Source organism: Coregonus clupeaformis, unplaced genomic scaffold, assembly GCF_020615455.1.
Source record: "Coregonus clupeaformis isolate EN_2021a unplaced genomic scaffold, ASM2061545v1 scaf0769, whole genome shotgun sequence".
Classification (NCBI taxonomy): domain Eukaryota; kingdom Metazoa; phylum Chordata; class Actinopteri; order Salmoniformes; family Salmonidae; genus Coregonus; species Coregonus clupeaformis.
Genome location: NW_025534224.1, coordinates 13,948 through 34,584, shown reverse-complemented (window position 1 = coordinate 34,584; position 20,637 = coordinate 13,948). Strand labels below are relative to the sequence as shown.

The window sequence follows — 20,637 nt, the reverse complement described above, 5'->3', positions numbered from 1 at the left end:
ATAATGTTGTTAATATCCTCTGTGGGGTTGGGGCTGGCTGTGGTCTAGGTATTATAATGTTGTTAATATCCTCTGTGGGGTTGGGGCTGGCTGTGGTCCAGGTATTATAATGTTGTTAATATCCTCTGTGGGGTTGGGGCTGGCTGTGGTCTAGGTATTATAATGTTGTTAATATCCTCTGTGGGGTTGGGGTTGGGGCTGGCTGTGGTCTAGGTATTATAATGTTGTTAATATCCTCTGTGGGGTTGGGGCTGGCTGTGGTCTAGGTATTATAATGTTGTTAATATCCTCTGTGGGGTTGGGGTTGGGGCTGGCTGTGGTCTAGGTATTATAATGTTGTTAATATCCTCTGTGGGGTTGGGGCTGGCTGTGGTCTAGGTATTATAATGTTGTTAATATCCTCTGTGGGGTTGGGGCTGGCTGTGGTCTAGGTATTATAATGTTGTTAATATCCTCTGTGGGGTTGGGGCTGGCTGTGGTCTAGGTATTATAATGTTGTTAATATCCTCTCTGTGGGGTTGGGGCTGGCTGTGGTCTAGGTATTATAATGTTGTTAATATCCTCTGTGGGGTTGGGGTTGGCTGTGGTCTAGGTATTATAATGTTGTTAATATCCTCTGTGGGGTTGGGGCTGGCTGTGGTGTAGGTATTATAATGTTGTTAATATCCTCTGTGGGGTTGGGGTTGGGGCTGGCTGTGGTCTAGGTATTATAATGTTGTTAATATCCTCTGTGGGGTTGGGGCTGGCTGTGGTCTAGGTATTATAATGTTGTTAATATCCTCTGTGGGGTTGGGGCTGGCTGTGGTCCAGGTATTATAATGTTGTTAATATCCTCTGTGGGGTTGGGGCTGGCTGTGGTCTAGGTATTATAATGTTGTTAATATCCTCTGTGGGGTTGGGGCTGGCTGTGGTCTAGGTATTATAATGTTGTTAATATCCTCTGTGGGGTTGGGGCTGGCTGTGGTCTAGGTATTATAATGTTGTTAATATCCTCTGTGGGGTTGGGGCTGGCTGTGGTCCAGGTATTATAATGTTGTTAATATCCTCTGTGGGGTTGGGGTTGGGGCTGGCTGTGGTCTAGGTATTATAATGTTGTTAATATCCTCTGTGGGGTTGGGGCTGGCTGTGGTCCAGGTATTATAATGTTGTTAATATCCTCTGTGGGGTTGGGGCTGGCTGTGGTCTAGGTATTATAATGTTGTTAATATCCTCTGTGGGGTTGGGGCTGGCTGTGGTCTAGGTATTATAATGTTGTTAATATCCTCTGTGGGGTTGGGGCTGGCTGTGGTCTAGGTATTATAATGTTGTTAATATCCTCTGTGGGGTTGGGGCTGGCTGTGGTCTAGGTATTATAATGTTGTTAATATCCTCTGTGGGGTTGGGGCTGGCTGTGGTCTAGGTATTATAATGTTGTTAATATCCTCTGTGGGGTTGGGGCTGGCTGTGGTCTAGGTATTATAATGTTGTTAATATCCTCTGTGGGGTTGGGGCTGGCTGTGGTCTAGGTATTATAATGTTGTTAATATCCTCTGTGGGGTTGGGGCTGGCTGTGGTCTAGGTATTATAATGTTGTTAATATCCTCTGTGGGGTTGGGGCTGGCTGTGGTCTAGGTATTATAATGTTGTTAATATCCTCTGTGGGGTTGGGGCTGGCTGTGGTCTAGGTATTATAATGTTGTTAATATCCTCTGTGGGGTTGGGGCTGGCTGTGGTCTAGGTATTATAATGTTGTTAATATCCTCTGTGGGGTTGGGGCTGGCTGTGGTCTAGGTATTATAATGTTGTTAATATCCTCTGTGGGGTTGGGGGCTGGCTGTGGTCTAGGTATTATAATGTTGTTAATATCCTCTGTGGGGTTGGGGGGCTGGCTGTGGTCTAGGTATTATAATGTTGTTAATATCCTCTGTGGGGTTGGGGCTGGCTGTGGTCTAGGTATTATAATGTTGTTAATATCCTCTGTGGGGTTGGGGTCTGGCTGTGGTCTAGGTATTATAATGTTGTTAATATCCTCTGTGGGGTTGGGGTTGGGGCTGGCTGTGGTCTAGGTATTATAATGTTGTTAATATCCTCTGTGGGGGTTGGGGCTGGCTGTGGTCTAGGTATTATAATGTTGTTAATATCCTCTGTGGGGTTGGGGCTGGCTGTGGTCCAGGTATTATAATGTTGTTAATATCCTCTGTGGGGTTGGGGTTGGGGCTGGCTGTGGTCTAGGTATTATAATGTTGTTAATATCCTCTGTGGGGTTGGGGCTGGCTGTGGTCTAGGTATTATAATGTTGTTAATATCCTCTGTGGGGTTGGGGCTGGCTGTGGTCCAGGTATTATAATGTTGTTAATATCCTCTGTGGGGTTGGGGTTCTGGCTGTGGTCCAGGTATTATAATGTTGTTAATATCCTCTGTGGGGTTGGGGCTGGCTGTGGTCCAGGTATTATAATGTTGTTAATATCCTCTGTGGGGTTGGGGCTGGCTGTGGTCTAGGTATTATAATGTTGTTAATATCCTCTGTGGGGTTGGGGCTGGCTGTGGTCCAGGTATTATAATGTTCTTAATATCCTCTGTGGGGTTGGGGTTGGGGCTGGCTGTGGTCCAGGTATTATAATGTTGTTAATATCCTCTGTGGGGTTGGGGTTGGGGCTGGCTGTGGTCCAGGTATTATAATGTTGTTAATATCCTCTGTGGGGTTGGGGGCTGGCTGTGGTCCAGGTATTATAATGTTGTTAATATCCTCTGTGGGGTTGGGGCTGGCTGTGGTCTAGGTATTATAATGTTGTTAATATCCTCTGTGGGGTTGGGGCTGGCTGTGGTCTAGGTATTATAATGTTGTTAATATCCTCTGTGGGGTTGGGGCTGGCTGTGGTCTAGGTATTATAATGTTGTTAATATCCTCTGTGGGGGTTGGGGTCTGGCTGTGGTCTAGGTATTATAATGTTGTTAATATCCTCTGTGGGATTGGGGCTGGCTGTAGTCCAGGTATTATAATGTTGTTAATATCCTCTGTGGGGTTGGGGCTGGCTGTGGTCTAGGTATTATAATGTTGTTAATATCCTCTGTGGGGTTGGGGTTGGGGCTGGATGTGGTCTAGGTATTATAATGTTGTTAATATCCTCTGTGGGGTTGGGGCTGGCTGTGGTCTAGGTATTATAATGTTGTTAATATCCTCTGTGGGGTTGGGGCTGGGGCTGGCTGTGGTCTAGGTATTATAATGTTGTTAATATCCTCTGTGGGGTTGGGGCTGGGCTGGCTGTGGTCTAGGTATTATAATGTTGTTAATATCCTCTGTGGGGGGGTTGGGGCTGGCTGTGGTCTAGGTATTATAATGTTGTTAATATCCTCTGTGGGGTTGGGGTTGGGGCTGGCTGTGGTCTAGGTATTATAATGTTGTTAATATCCTCTGTGGGGTTGGGGTTGGGGCTGGCTGTGGTCCAGGTATTATAATGTTGTTAATATCCTCTGTGGGGTTGGGGCTGGCTGTGGTCTAGGTATTATAATGTTGTTAATATCCTCTGTGGGGTTGGGGCTGGCTGTGGTCCAGGTATTATAATGTTGTTAATATCCTCTGTGGGGTTGGGGCTGGCTGTGGTCTAGGTATTATAATGTTGTTAATATCCTCCGTGGGGTTGGGGCTGGCTGTGGTCCAGGTATTATAATGTTGTTAATATCCTCTGTGGGGTTGGGGCTGGCTGTGGTCTAGGTATTATAATGTTGTTAATATCCTCTGTGGGGTTGGGGCTGGCTGTGGTCTAGGTATTATAATGTTGTTAATATCCTCTGTGGGGTTGGGGCTGGCTGTGGTCTAGGTATTATAATGTTGTTAATATCCTCTGTGGGGTTGGGGCTGGCTGTGGTCTAGGTATTATAATGTTGTTAATATCCTCTGTGGGGTTGGGGCTGGCTGTGGTCTAGGTATTATAATGTTGTTAATATCCTCTGTGGGGTTGGGGCTGGCTGTGGTCTAGGTATTATAATGTTGTTAATATCCTCTGTGGGGTTGGGGTGGGGCTGGCTGTGGTCTAGGTATTATAATGTTGTTAATATCCTCTGTGGGGTTGGGGTTGGGGCTGGCTGTGGTCCAGGTATTATAATGTTGTTAATATCCTCTGTGGGGTTGGGGCTGGCTGTGGTCTAGGTATTATAATGTTGTTAATATCCTCTGTGGGGTTGGGGTTGGGCTGGCTGTGGTCCAGGTATTATAATGTTGTTAATATCCTCTGTGGGGTTGGGGCTGGCTGTGGTCTAGGTATTATAATGTTGTTAATATCCTCTGTGGGGTTGGGGCTGGCTGTGGTCCAGGTATTATAATGTTGTTAATATCCTCTGTGGGGTTGGGGCTGGCTGTGGTCTAGGTATTATAATGTTGTTAATATCCTCTGTGGGGTTGGGGCTGGCTGTGGTCTAGGTATTATAATGTTGTTAATATCCTCTGTGGGGTTGGGGGGGCTGGCTGTGGTCTAGGTATTATAATGTTGTTAATATCCTCTGTGGGGTTGGGGCTGGCTGTGGTCTAGGTATTATAATGTTGTTAATGTCCTCTGTGGGGTTGGGGCTGGCTGTGGTCTAGGTATTATAATGTTGTTAATATCCTCTGTGGGGGTTGGGGCTGGCTGTGGTCTAGGTATTATAATGTTGTTAATATCCTCTGTGGGGTTGGGGCTGGCTGTGGTCTAGGTATTATAATGTTGTTAATATCCTCTGTGGGGTTGGGGTTGGGGCTGGCTGTGGTCTAGGTATTATAATGTTGTTAATATCCTCTGTGGGGTTGGGGGTTGGGGCTGGCTGTGGTCTAGGTATTATAATGTTGTTAATATCCTCTGTGGGGTTGGGGCTGGCTGTGGTCTAGGTATTATAATGTTGTTAATATCCTCTGTGGGGTTGGGGCTGGCTGTGGTCTAGGTATTATAATGTTGTTAATATCCTCTGTGGGGTTGGGGCTGGCTGTGGTCCAGGTATTATAATGTTGTTAATATCCTCTGTGGGGTTGGGGCTGGCTGTGGTCCAGGTATTATAATGTTGTTAATATCCTCTGTGGGGTTGGGGCTGGCTGTGGTCTAGGTATTATAATGTTGTTAATATCCTCTGTGGGGTTGGGGCTGGCTGTGGTCTAGGTATTATAATGTTGTTAATATCCTCTGTGGGGTTGGGGTTGGGGCTGGCTGTGGTCTAGGTATTATAATGTTGTTAATATCCTCTGTGGGGTTGGGGTTGGGGCTGGCTGTGGTCTAGGTATTATAATGTTGTTAATATCCTCTGTGGGGTTGGGGTTGGGGCTGGCTGTGGTCTAGGTATTATAATGTTGTTAATATCCTCTGTGGGGTTGGGGCTGGCTGTGGTCTAGGTATTATAATGTTGTTAATATCCTCTGTGGGGGTTGGGGCTGGCTGTGGTCTAGGTATTATAATGTTGTTAATATCCTCTGTGGGGTTGGGGCTGGCTGTGGTCTAGGTATTATAATGTTGTTAATATCCTCTGTGGGGTTGGGGCTGGCTGTGGTCCAGGTATTATAATGTTGTTAATATCCTCTGTGGGGTTGGGGTTGGGCTGGCTGTGGTCTAGGTATTATAATGTTGTTAATATCCTCTGTGGGGTTGGGGTTGGGCTGGCTGTGGTCTAGGTATTATAATGTTGTTAATATCCTCTGTGGGGTTGGGGTTGGGGCTGGCTGTGGTCTAGGTATTATAATGTTGTTAATATCCTCTGTGGGGTTGGGGTTGGGCTGGCTGTGGTCCAGGTATTATAATGTTGTTAATATCCTCTGTGGGGTTGGGGCTGGCTGTGGTCTAGGTATTATAATGTTGTTAATATCCTCTGTGGGGTTGGGGTGGGCTGGCTGTGGTCTAGGTATTATAATGTTGTTAATATCCTCTGTGGGGTTGGGGCTGGCTGTGGTCCAGGTATTATAATGTTGTTAATATCCTCTGTGGGGTTGGGGGGCTGTCTGTGGTCTAGGTATTATAATGTTGTTAATATCCTCTGTGGGGTTGGGGCTGGCTGTGGTCTAGGTATTATAATGTTGTTAATATCCTCTGTGGGGTTGGGGTTGGGGCTGGCTGTGGTCTAGGTATTATAATGTTGTTAATATCCTCTGTGGGGTTGGGGCTGGCTGTGGTCTAGGTATTATAATGTTGTTAATATCCTCTGTGGGGTTGGGGCTGGCTGTGGTCTAGGTATTATAATGTTGTTAATATCCTCTGTGGGGTTGGGGCTGGCTGTGGTCTAGGTATTATAATGTTGTTAATATCCTCTGTGGGGTTGGGGCTGGCTGTGGTCTAGGTATTATAATGTTGTTAATATCCTCTGTGGGGTTGGGGTTGGGGCTGGCTGTGGTCTAGGTATTATAATGTTGTTAATATCCTCTGTGGGGTTGGGGTTGGGGCTGGCTGTGGTCTAGGTATTATAATGTTGTTAATATCCTCTGTGGGGTTGGGGCTGGCTGTGGTCTAGGTATTATAATGTTGTTAATATCCTCTGTGGGGTTGGGGCTGGCTGTGGTCTAGGTATTATAATGTTGTTAATATCCTCTGTGGGGTTGGGGCTGGCTGTGGTCCAGGTATTATAATGTTGTTAATATCCTCTGTGGGGTTGGGGCTGGCTGTGGTCCAGGTATTATAATGTTGTTAATATCCTCTGTGGGGTTGGGGCTGGCTGTGGTCTAGGTATTATAATGTTGTTAATATCCTCTGTGGGGTTGGGGCTGGCTGTGGTCTAGGTATTATAATGTTGTTAATATCCTCTGTGGGGTTGGGGTTGGGGCTGGCTGTGGTCTAGGTATTATAATGTTGTTAATATCCTCTGTGGGGTTGGGGTTGGGGCTGGCTGTGGTCTAGGTATTATAATGTTGTTAATATCCTCTGTGGGGGTTGGGGCTGGCTGTGGTCTAGGTATTATAATGTTGTTAATATCCTCTGTGGGGTTGGGGCTGGCTGTGGTCTAGGTATTATAATGTTGTTAATATCCTCTGTGGGGTTGGGGCTGGCTGTGGTCTAGGTATTATAATGTTGTTAATATCCTCTGTGGGGTTGGGGCTGGCTGTGGTCTAGGTATTATAATGTTGTTAATATCCTCTGTGGGGTTGGGGCTGGCTGTGGTCCAGGTATTATAATGTTGTTAATATCCTCTGTGGGGTTGGGGTTGGGGCTGGCTGTGGTCTAGGTATTATAATGTTGTTAATATCCTCTGTGGGGTTGGGGTTGGGGCTGGCTGTGGTCTAGGTATTATAATGTTGTTAATATTCTCTGTGGGGTTGGGGTTGGGGCTGGCTGTGGTCCAGGTATTATAATGTTGTTAATATCCTCTGTGGGGTTGGGGCTGGCTGTGGTCTAGGTATTATAATGTTGTTAATATCCTCTGTGGGGTCGGGGTTGGGGCTGGCTGTGGTCTAGGTATTATAATGTTGTTAATATCCTCTGTGGGGTTGGGGCTGGCTGTGGTCTAGGTATTATAATGTTGTTAATATCCTCTGTGGGGTTGGGGCTGGCTGTGGTCTAGGTATTATAATGTTGTTAATATCCTCTGTGGGGTTGGGGCAGGCTGTGGTCTAGGTATTATAATGTTGTTAATATCCTCTGTGGGGTTGGGGCTGGCTGTGGTCTAGGTATTATAATGTTGTTAATATCCTCTGTGGGGTTGGGGTTGGGGCTGGCTGTGGTCTAGGTATTATAATGTTGTTAATATCCTCTGTGGGGTTGGGGCTGGCTGTGGTCTAGGTATTATAATGTTGTTAATATCCTCTGTGGGGTTGGGGCAGGCTGTGGTCTAGGTATTATAATGTTGTTAATATCCTCTGTGGGGTTGGGGCTGGCTGTGGTCTAGGTATTATAATGTTGTTAATATCCTCTGTGGGGTTGGGGCTGGCTGTCGTCTAGGTATTATAATGTTGTTAATATCCTCTGTGGGGTTGGGGCTGGCTGTGGTGTAGGTATTATAATGTTGTTAATATCCTCTGTGGGGTTGGGGCTGGCTGTGGTCTAGGTATTATAATGTTGTTAATATCCTCTGTGGGGTTGGGGCTGGCTGTGGTCTAGGTATTATAATGTTGTTAATATCCTCTGTGGGGTTGGGGCTGGCTGTGGTCTAGGTATTATAATGTTGTTAATATCCTCTGTGGGGTTGGGGCTGGCTGTGGTCTAGGTATTATAATGTTGTTAATATCCTCTGTGGGGTTGGGGCTGGCTGTGGTCTAGGTATTATAATGTTGTTAATATCCTCTGTGGGGTTGGGGCTGGCTGTGGTCTAGGTATTATAATGTTGTTAATATCCTCTGTGGGGTTGGTGTTGGCTGTGGTCTAGGTATTATAATGTTGTTAATATCCTCTGTGGGGTTGGGGTTGGGGCTGGCTGTGGTCTAGGTATTATAATGTTGTTAATATCCTCTGTGGGGTTGGGGCTGGCTGTGGTCTAGGTATTATAATGTTGTTAATATCCTCTGTGGGGTTAGGGTTAGGGTTAGGGTTGGGTTAGGGTTGGGGTTAGGGGCTGGGTTAGGGGCAGCCTGTTATCCCTCTACCTTTTTTTCTCCTATTTTTGTTTCTTTTTTTGTAGAGTGGGTTAGGGTTAGGGTTAGGGTTAGTGACCTTTCTACACTGAACAAAAATATAAACGCAACATGCAACAATTTCTAAGACTTTACCGAGTTACAGTTTATAGAAGGAATTCATTCAATTGAAAGATATTAATTAGGCCCTAATCTATGGATTTCACATGACTGGGAATACAGATACGGATCCGTTGGTTCAGATACCTAAAAAAAAAGAGATAGGGGTGTTGATTGTGGGCTGTGGAATGTTTTCCCTCTCTTCTTCAATGGCTTTGTGAAATTGCTGGATATTGGCAGGAACTGGAACACGCTGTCGTACACGTCGATCCAGAGCATCCCAAACATGCTCAATGGGTGACATGTCTGGTGAGTATGCAGGCCATGGAAGAACTGGGACATTTTCAGCCTCCAGGAATTGTGTCCAGATCCTTGTGACATGGGGCTGTGCATTATCATGCTGAAACATGAGGTGATGGCAACGGATGAATGGCACGACAATGGGTCTCAGGATCTCGTCACGGTATCTCTGTGCATTCAAATTACCATTGATAAAATGCAATTGTGTTCGTTGTCCGTAGCTTATGCCTGCCCATACCATAACCTCACCGCCACCATGGGACATCAGCAAACCGCTCGCCCACACGAGCCATCTGCCCGGTACAGTTGAAATCGGGATTCATCCATTAAGAACACACTTCTCCATCTTGCCAGTGTCCATCGAAGGTGAGCATTTGCCCACTGAAGTCAGTTACGACACCGAACTGCAGTCAGGTCAAGACCCTGGTGAGGACCACGAGCGCGCAGATGAGATTCCCTGAGACGGTTTCTGATAGTTTGTGCAGAAATTATTTGGTTGTGCAAACCCACAGTTTCATCAGCTGTCCGGGTGTCTGGCCTCAGACCATGCCGCAGGTGACGAAGCTGGATGTGGAGTTCCTGGGCTGGTATGGTTACATGTGGTCTGCTGTTGTGAGGCCGGTTGGACGTACTGCCAAATTCTCTATGGTAGAGAAATGAAGATTAAATTCTCTGGCAATTGCTCTGGTGGACATTCCTGCAGTCAACATGCCAATTGCATGTTCTCTCAAAACTTAAGACATCTGTGGCATTGTGTTGTGAGATAAAACTGCACATTTAATTGGCCTTTTGCAGTCCCCAGCACAAGGTGCAGCTGTGTAATGATCATGCTGTTTAATTAACTTCTTGATATGCCACACCTTTTTGTGCATATGGAAGACTTCTGGGATCTTTTATTTCAGCTCATGAATCATGGGACCAACACTTTACATGTTGCGTTATATATTTTTGTTCAGTGTATATGAAATAACACTTAAACTATGTTGATTTGCTGCAGGTGGATGTCTGGCAGTAAGTGAAGGTCTGGGTGGAGGTGTTGGTCTGGTCCAGGAGCCCACTGACGAGGTGCAACTCAGGTTCTTCTACAGCTGTCAGTCGCGCTCCGCCGAGGCCGTCCGAGAGGTCACAGAGTTCGCAAAGAGCATCCCTGGCTTCGTGGGATTGGACCTGAATGATCAGGTGACTCTGCTGAAGTACGGCGTCATCGAGGTGCTCATCATCATGTGGGCTCCGCTCATGAACAAAGATGGTACGCTGATCTCCTATGGACAGATCTTCATGACCAGAGAGTTCCTGAAGAGCCTGAGGAAACCCTTCTGTGATATGATGGAGCCCAAGTTTGAGTTCTCTGTCAAGTTCAACACCCTGGAGCTGTATGACAGTGATATGGCTCTCTTCCTCGCCGTCATCATCCTCAGTGGAGGTTAGTACTATAATAATATTATTATCATCATTATATCATGACAACAACCAAAATATTATATTATTACTACAACTACTACAACTACTACTACTACTACTACTACTACTAATACTACTAATACTAATACTACTACTAATACTAATACTACTACTACTAATAATAATAATAATAATAATAATAATATGGTCATCATCCTCAGAGGAGGTGGGTGGGGCTTAGTCATCATCCTCAGCAGAGGTGGGTGGGGCTTTACAGTCTAGAAAAGTGGTATTCCAATTTTTTAAGCGGGGACCCTATTTTTTCATCAACAAATAACTTTCAATTCATTATATTTTCAAGAAACGAATAAAAACATTTACTCAATAAGATTTTATTTTTAAATTGATCTTTCTCAAAAACGTTTATGATGATTTTTTTTTTTTTATTGGTCGCGACCCCGACTTTGTCTAGAATAAACTCAAATTCAATTAAATTCAACATCTCTCAAAATCTCTGTTGGACATTATATTAGGGTTATATTAGTTATATTAGGGTTAGGGTTAATCAGCATCTAATCTCTGTTGGACATTATATTAGTTATATTAATTATATTAGTTATATTAGGGTTAGGGTTAATCAGCATCTAATCTCTGTTGGACATTATATTAGTTATATTAGTTATATTAATTATATTAGTTATATTAGGGTTAGGGTTAATCAGCATCTAATCTCTGTTGGACATTATATTAGGGTTATATTAGTTATATTAGTTATATTAGGGTTAGGGTTAATCAGCATCTAATCTCTGTTGGACATTATATTAGGGTTATATTAGTTATATTAATTATATTAGTTATATTAGGTTAGGTTAATCAGCATCTAATCTTGTTGGACATTATATTATTATTAGTTATATTAATTATATTAGTTATATTAGGGTTAGGGTTAATCAGCATCTAATCTCTGTTGGACATTATATTAGGGTTATATTAGTTATATTAGGGTTAGGATTAATCAGCATCTAATCTCTGTTGGACATTATATTATGGTTATATTAGTTAAATTATTTATATTAGTTATATTAGGGTTATTAGGGTTATATTAGTTATATTAAGGTTATATTAGTTATATTAGGGTTATTAGTTATATTAGGGTTATATTAGTTATATTAGTTATATTAGGGTTATATTAGTTATATTAGTTATATTAGTTATATTAGGGTTATATTAGTTATATTAGGGTTATAATTGTTATATTATGGTTATATTAGTTATATTAGTTATATTAGTTATATTAGTTATATTAGTGTTTGGGTTAATCAGCATCTAATCTCTGTTGGACAGGCATTACACAGCGACACCTAGCGTATCTCACACAGACAAGTTTGACCTGTTTAATAGAAGCAGCATGGATTTAGGGTTAGGGTTAATACATACAGTAAGTGGAGTTGGATATATATATATATATAGTTATATTAGTTATTACACCTGTTCTATAGTTGGCAGCATATTACATTACATACAGTAAGTGGAGTTGGAAGTATTTTATATACAGTAAGTGGAGTTGGCAGTATATTACATACAGGAAGTGGAGTTGGCAGTATATTATATACAGTAAGTGGAGTTGGCAGTATATTATATACAGTAAGTGGAGTTGGCAGTATATTATATACAGTAAGTGGAGTTGGCAGTATACTATATACAGTAAGTGGAGTTGGCAGTATATTACATAAGTGGAGTTGGCAGTATATTATATACAGTAAGTGGAGTTGGCAGTATACTATATACAGTAAGTGGAGTTGGCAGTATATTATATACAGTAAGTGGAGTTGGCAGCATATTACATAAGTGGAGTTGGCAGTATATTACATACAGGAAGTGGAGTTGGCAGTATATTATATACAGTAAGTGGAGTTGGCAGTATATTATATATAGTAAGTGGAGTTGGCAGTATATTATATACAGTAAGTGGAGTTGGCAGTATATTATATACAGTAAGTGGAGTTGGCAGTATATTATATACAGTAAGTGGAGTTGGCAGTATATTATATACAGTAAGTGGAGTTGGCAGTATATTATATACAGTAAGTGGAGTTGGCAGCATATTATATACAGTAAGTGGAGTTGGCAGTATATTATATACAGTAAGTGGAGTTGGCAGTATATTATATACAGTAAGTGGAGTTGGCAGTATACTATATACAGTAAGTGGAGTTGGCAGCATATTATATACAGTAAGTGGAGTTGGCAGTATATTATATACAGTAAGTGGAGTTGGCAGTATATTATATACAGTAAGTGGAGTTGGCAGTATATTATATACAGTAAGTGGAGTTGGCAGTATATTATATAGAGTAAGTGGAGTTGGCAGTATACTATATACAGTAAGTGGAGTTGGCAGCATATTACATAAGTGGAGTTGGCAGTATATTATATACAGTAAGTGGAGTTGGCATTATATTATATACAGTAAGTGGAGTTGGCAGTATATTACATACAGGAAGTGGAGTTGGCAGTATATTATATACAGTAAGTGGAGTTGGCAGTATATTATATACAGTAAGTGGAGTTGGCAGTATATTATATACAGTAAGTGGAGTTGGCAGTATACTATATACAGTAAGTGGAGTTGGCAGTATATTATATACAGTAAGTGGAGTTGGCAGTATATTATATACAGTAAGTGGAGTTGGCAGCATATTACATAAGTGGAGTTGGCAGTATATTACATACAGGAAGTGGAGTTGGCAGTATATTATATACAGTAAGTGGAGTTGGCAGTATATTATATACAGTAAGTGGAGTTGGCAGTATACTATATACAGTAAGTGGAGTTGGCAGCATATTACATAAGTGGAGTTGGCAGTATATTATATACAGTAAGTGGAGTTGGCAGTATATTATATACAGTAAGTGGAGTTGGCAGTATATTATATACAGTAAGTGGAGTTGGCAGTATATTACATAAGTGGAGTTGGCAGTATATTATATACAGTAAGTGGAGTTGGCAGTATATTATATACAGTAAGTGGAGTTGGCAGTATATTATATACAGTAAGTGGAGTTGGCAGTATATTATATACAGTAAGTGGAGTTGGCAGTATACTATATACAGTAAGTGGAGTTGGCAGCATATTATATACAGTAAGTGGAGTTGGCAGTATATTATATACAGTAAGTGGAGTTGGCAGTATATTATATACAGTAAGTGGAGTTGGCAGCATATTATATACAGTAAGTGGAGTTGGCAGTATATTATATACAGTAAGTGGAGTTGGCAGTATATTATATACAGTAAGTGGAGTTGGCAGTATATTATATACAGTAAGTGGAGTTGGCAGTATATTATATACAGTAAGTGGAGTTGGCAGTATACTATATACAGTAAGTGGAGTTGGCAGTATATTACATAAGTGGAGTTGGCAGTATATTACATACAGGAAGTGGAGTTGGCAGTATATTATATACAGTAAGTGGAGTTGGCAGTATATTATATACAGTAAGTGGAGTTGGCAGTATACTATATACAGTAAGTGGAGTTGGCAGTATATTATATACAGTAAGTGGAGTTGGCAGTATATTATATACAGTAAGTGGAGTTGGCAGTATATTATATACAGTAAGTGGAGTTGGCAGCATATTATATACAGTAAGTGGAGTTGGCAGTATATTATATACAGTAAGTGGAGTTGGCAGTATATTATATACAGTAAGTGGAGTTGGCAGTATATTATATACAGTAAGTGGAGTTGGCAGTATATTATATACAGTAAGTGGAGTTGGCAGTATACTATATACAGTAAGTGGAGTTGGCAGTATATTAATACAGTAAGTGGAGTTGGCAGTATATTATATACAGGAAGTGGAGTTGGCAGTATACTATATACAGTAAGTGGAGTTGGCAGCATATTACATAAGTGGAGTTGGCAGTATATTATATACAGTAAGTGGAGTTGGCAGTATATTATATACAGTAATTGGAGTTGGCAGTATATTACATAAGTGGAGTTGGCAGTATATTATATACAGTAAGTAGAGTTGGCAGTATATTATGTACAGTAAGTGGAGTTGGCAGCAAATTACGTACAGTAAGTGGGGTTGGCAGTATATTATATAAGTGGAGTTGGCAGTATATGGAGTTGGTAGTATATTATACACAGTAAGTGGAGTTGGCAGTATATTATATACAGTAAGTGGAGTTGGCAGTATACTATATACAGTAAGTGGAGTTGGCAGTATATTATATATAGTAAGTGGAGTTGGCAGTATATTATATACAGTAAGTTGCTGTAGTCAATGAATAGCATTCTCACGTAGGTGTTCCTTTTGTCCAAGTGTGAAAGGGCAGTGTGGAGTGCAATAGAGATTGCGTCATCTGTGGATCTGTTGGGGTGGTATACGAATTGGAGTGGGTCTAGGGTTTCTGGGATGATGGTGTTGATGTGAGCCATGACCAGCCTTTCTAAGCATTTCATGGCTACAGACGTGAGTGCTACAGGTCGGTAGTCATTTAGACAGGTTACCTTAGTGTTCTTGGGTACAGGAACTATGGTCGTCTGCTTGAAACATGTTGGTATTACAGACTCAGTCAGGGACATGTTGAAAATGTCAGTGAAGACACTTGCCAGCTGGTCAGTGCATGCTCTGAGTACACGTCCTGGTAATCCGTCTGGCACTGCAGCCTTGTGAATGTTGACCTGTTTAAAGGTCTTACATCGGCTACAGAGAGCGAGATCACACAGTCATCCGGAACAGCTGGTGTTCTCATGCATGCTTCAGTGTTGAGGGGTCCAGGTGGAGCTTGTCCACATCAAGAGTGGCGCAGTGGTCTAAGGCACTGCATCGCAATGCTAGCTGTGCTTCTAGAGATCCTGGTTCGAATCCAGGCTCTGTCGTAGCCGGCCGCGACCCATGGAGCGGCGCACAATTGGCCCAGGGTAGGGGAGGGAATGGCCGGCAGGGATGTAACTCAGTTGGTAGAGCATGGTGTTTGCAACGCCAGGGTTGTGGGTTCGATTCCCACGGGGGGCCAGTAAGAAAAATGAATTAAAAAATATATAAATGTATGCACTCACTAACTGTAAGTCCCTCTGGATAAGAGCGTCTGCTAAATGACTAAAAAAATAAAATAAACATGTACTGTACACTACATGACCAAAGGTATGTGGACACCTGCTTGTAGAACATCTAATTCCAAAATCATGGACATTAATATGGAGTTGGTCCCCCCTTTGCTGCTATAACAGCCTCCACTCTTCTGGGAAGGCTTTCCACTAGATGTTGGAACATTGCTGTGGGGACTTGCTTCCATTCAGCCACAAGAGCATTAGTGAGGTCGGGCACTGATGTTGAGTGATTAGGCCTGGCTCGCAGTCGGCGTTCCAATATTTTTATTTATTTTTATTTTTTATTTAACCTTTATTTAACCAGGTAAGCCAGTTGAGAACAAGTTCTCATTTCCAACTGCGACCTGGCCAAGATAAAGCAAAGCAGTGCGATAAAAACAACAACACAGAGTTACATATGGGGTAAAACAAAACATAAAGTCAAAAATACAACAGAAAATATATATACAGTGTGTTCAAATGTAGTAAGTTATGGAGGTAAGGCAATAAATAGGCCATAGTGCAAAATAGTTACAATTTCGTATTAACACTGGAATGATAGATGTGCAAAAGATGATGTGCAAATAGAGATACTGGGGTGCAAATGAGCAAAATAAATAACAATATGGGGATGAGGTAGTTGGGTGGGCTAATTTCAGATGGGCTGTGTACAGGTGCAGTGATCGGTAAGGTGCTCTGACAACTGATGCTTAAAGTTAGTGAGGGAGATAAGAGTCTCCAGCTTCAGAGATTTTTGCAGTTCGTTCCAGTCATTGGCAGCAGAGAACTGGAAGGAATGGCGGCCAAAGGAGGTGTTGGCTTTGGGGATGACCAGTGAGATATACCCGCTGGAGCGCAGACTACGGGTGGGTTTTTGCTCTGACATGCACTGTCAACTGTGCAACCTTATATAGACAGGTGTGTGCCTTTCCAAATCATGTCCAATCAATTGAATTTACCACAGGTAGACTCCAAGTTGTAGAAACATCTCAAGGATGATCAATGGAAACAGGATGCACCTGATCTCAATTTCGAGTCTCATAGCAAAGGGTCTGAATACTTATGTAAATAAGGTATTTCTGTGTTTTAGTTTTAATACATTTGCAAAAATTTGTAAAACCTGTTTTTGCTTTGTCATTATGGGGTATTGTGTGTAGATTGCTGAGGATTGTTATTTATTTGATCCATTTTAGAATAATGCTGTAACGTAACAAAATGTGGAAAAAAGGAAGGGGTCTGAAAACTTTCCAAATGCACTGTATCAACCTCAGCTCTCAGTCCTGCATTAAACCAGCTGTGCTGAAAGCCTCAAGCTGACACATCCTGTGTGTGTGTGTGTGTGTGTGTGTGTGTGTGTGTGTGTGTGTAGATCGTCCAGGCCTGCTGAATGTGAAGCCCATTGAGGAACTACAGGAAACAGTCCTACACTCTCTGGAGCTCCAGCTGAAACTTAACCACCCAGACTCCCTGCAGCTCTTCGCCAAGGTATTACCATGTACCAATATACAGTATACTGTAGAATACTCTGATGGGTTCTGAAGATATACAGTAGAATACTCAAATGGGTTCTGATTCTAGTTCTAACACTCTAATGGGTTCTAATTCTAGTTCTAACACTCTAATTGGTTCTAATTCTAGTTCTAACACTCTAATGGGTTCTAATTCTAACACTCTAATGGGTTCTAATTCTAGTTCTAACACTAATTCTAGTCTACCTCGAATGGGTTCTAATTCTAGTTCTAACACTCTAATGGGTTCTAATTCTAGTTCTAACACTCTAATGGGTTCTAATTCTAGTTCTAACACTCTAATGGGTTCTAATTCTAGTTCTAACACTCTAATGGGTTCTAATTCTAGTTCTAACACTCTAATGGGTTCTAATTCTAGTTCTAACACTCTAATGGGTTCTAATTCTAGTTCTAATACTCTAATAGTCCCAATCGGTATTAGATAGAATGCTCGCCAGTGGGGAAAACCTGTGGTTACCTAAGTTACTTTACTGGCTCACAGCAAAAGCTTGACCCTTTTCAAATGCAAATGTTTTGTTGTCTGCTTATTTTAATCAATTACAAAACTACATTTAAGAAAAGTAAAACATGTTTAAAGATTATGTTTCAACATTGCCTGCTCCAGAGCATTCTCATTACTTAGAAAAACATAATATTGTAGGGCTACCCTCATGCCCCTTTTCGTGATGTGCTAGCAGCCAAGTGAGTGAGTGCTAGCTAGCTACCGACCAGAACATTATGCTAGCCAGGACCAACAACACAAACAAACAGACTATACAGCTACAAGTAGTGAGTGGAGTTACAAACAGACTATACAGCTACAAGTAGTGAGTGGAGTTACAAACAGACTATACAGCTACAAGTAGTGAGTGGGGTTACAAACAGACTATACTAAACAAGTTAAATGTCTTATACAGATGAAATATTTTCCTCACACATAGCCTACTTGGACACTGCGTCCCCCCATTTCCCACTCTCCCACATCGAATAGCCTGAAGCCACAGGGCTCTTCCCCCAGGCTCTGTTTCCCTACGCGGTAGCATTGGGATCCGTAGGGCTCTATTTCCCTACGCGGTAGCATTGGGATCCGTAGGGCCCTGTTTCCCTACGCGGTAGCATTGGGATCCGTAGGGCCCTGTTTCCCTACGCGGTAGCATTGGGATCCGTAGGGCCCTGTTTCCCTACGCGGTAGCATTGGGATCCGTAGGGCTCTATTTCCCTACGCGGTAGCATTGGGATCCGTAGGGCCCTGTTTCCCTACGCGGTAGCATTGGGATCCGTAGAGCCCTGTTTCCCTACGCGGTAGCATTGGGATCCGTAGGGCCCTGTTTCCCTACGCGGTAGCATTGGGATCCGTAGGGCCCTGTTTCCCTACGCGGTAGTCGCTCTGGATAAGAGCGTCTGCTAAATGACTAAAATGTAAATGTAAATTGCGATCCGTAGGTTGGGATTTTTGACCTGTTTACATGTACTGTACATGTACACAGTAGCTTTGCAGCATGTTTTCTTTTCTCTTCTATATAACTAAAAATCAACAACGAAGTTGGCTCTTTTACACTTTGGGTGAATGGGGAAGAATGTTTGTTTTTCCCCAATTTGGGGGCGTGGTCCTTATTATTACGTGAATATCGACTCGGAGTGTGGGTTCTGGAGATATACTGTAGAATACTCTAATGAGTTCTGGAGATATACTGTAGAATACTCTAATGAGTTCTGGAGATATACTGTAGAATACTCTAATGGGTTCTGGAGATATACTGTAGAATACTCTAATGGGTTCTGGAGATATACTGTAGAATACTCTAATGAGTTCTGGAGATATACTGTAGAATACTCTAATGAGTTCTGGAGATATACTGTAGAATACTCTAATGAGTTCTGGAGATATACTGTAGAATACTCTAATAGGTTCTAATTCTAGTTCTACTACTATAAAATTCTAAATCTATTCCTGTGGGTATTCCCCTGCTCTCAACCCAACTTCCTGTGTTTGTTTAACCTTTTTTTTTTTTTTTTACGTATTTGATCATTTTAATTCATTGGCTGTCTATAAAAGGCTCCTAACAAATTAAACATTATATTATGTATGGTTTAGGTTCTGCAGAAGATGACAGACCTGAGGCAGATTGTAACGGACCACGTCCACCTGATCCAGCTATTGAAGAAGACTGAAGTGGACATGTGTCTCCACCCCCTGCTGCAGGAGATCATGAGAGACCTCTACTAGTAGGGTCAATATGAAAAATGAAATGGCACCCTATATTCCCTATATAGTGCACTGCTTTTGCGCAATATATGAAATAGTTTTCCATCCAAGGTTACGGAAAGACACTGGTTGAAAACAGCATATGTATGTGTTAGTCCTATTGATGACACTGATGAGGCATATTGGAATAATATATTAGGGACTAGTAGTTACCTGAGATGTTAACCTGTCTGAGGTTATAGATTCTCAATGGTCCTATTGGCGCTGTTGGAAAGAAAAAAAAACTGTGATTATTATGAGCCGTAAACTGTAGTTCTCTGTATATCACCACCACAAATGAATATACGTTATGATAGATTCTGTTCATTACAGAGTTTATAAACAAACACTTACATACTTTTCCATCTATAATATCAAGATGTAACTGTCTTAAAGATGTTTCCCCATAGAACCAAATCGGCTACACTAGGTAACAGGCAGAAGGTCTACCTGTGAGATCTGATCTCAGTTGACTCACCTGCAACTTAGAGAGTGAACCTTCATAAGGGGTTCTATAGGGTTTCTATAGGGTTTCTATAGGGTTTCTATAGGGTTAGGGTTTCTATAGGGTTTCTATAGGGTTAGGGTTTCTATAGGGTTAGGGTTTCTATAGTGTTTCTATAGGGTTTCTATAGGGTTTCTATAGGGTTTCTATAGTGTTAGTGCTTCTATAGGGTTTCTATAGGGTTTCTATAGGGTATAGGGTTTCTATAGGGTTTATATAGGGTTTCTATAGTGTTTCTATAGTGTTTCTATAGGGTTTCTATAGGGTATAGGGTTTCTATAGTGTTTCTATTGGGTTTCTATAGGGTTTCTATAGGGTTTCTATAGTGTTTCTATAGTGTTTCTATAGTGTTTCTATAGGGTTTCTATAGGGTTTCTATGGGGTTTCTATAGTGTGTGAGCTCATTATGTAAGATGAATATACAATATTGTGCATCATATGATATTTTGAATAATTTGCCAGCTGTATAATTTGTACTTTGTATACAATGAGTGTGTGAAATAAAAGCCATATAAATAAATACACATTTTTGTACATACATAGATGGATAAATAAATACTAAATCTCAGAGCTTAGTTTAAAGTGCTGTACTTGTTGTATTTCAAATAACAGTATTTTTCTGATTTTTATGTTGATGTTATTTGCTACTATTTTTTATTGTAGAAACAAACATTTTTATTTTCAAAGTGCAAATGGACTAATAAATAAATAAATATTTTCTATTTGTCTCTTTTTCTTTTTCATTTATTAATTATATTATTACATACATTATACCATATATTATATCACCATTATGTCGGGAAAATATTTAAAAAAGATGTAACCAGATTTTTAGCAGACAAACATGACATCAGTTATCATGCTAACATCAGGTGAGCCATAATGGCTTCCCACAGTGTTATCATGCTACATCTAAACCCTAACTGCTTCCTGCCATGTTGTAGAGCTGGTAGTGTTCGTGCAGTTTAAACACACTAAGCTATTTT

The 20,637-nt window shown here is 41.5% G+C and overlaps 1 protein-coding gene across 1 annotated transcript in view; it reads left to right on the top strand.

Moving 5' to 3' along the window:
- LOC121560752 (peroxisome proliferator-activated receptor gamma-like) overlaps positions 1-20,373 on the top strand; it is a 205,102-nt gene extending 184,729 nt beyond the window's left edge. The window contains exons 7-9 of the mRNA XM_045216668.1: positions 9,885-10,310; positions 16,763-16,878; positions 18,997-20,373. Coding sequence (XP_045072603.1) covers positions 9,885-10,310; positions 16,763-16,878; positions 18,997-19,128 — 674 coding nt within the window. The 3' untranslated portion in view covers positions 19,129-20,373. The remainder of the gene's footprint in view (positions 1-9,884; positions 10,311-16,762; positions 16,879-18,996) is intronic.
- The last annotated feature ends 264 nt before the right edge of the window (positions 20,374-20,637 follow it).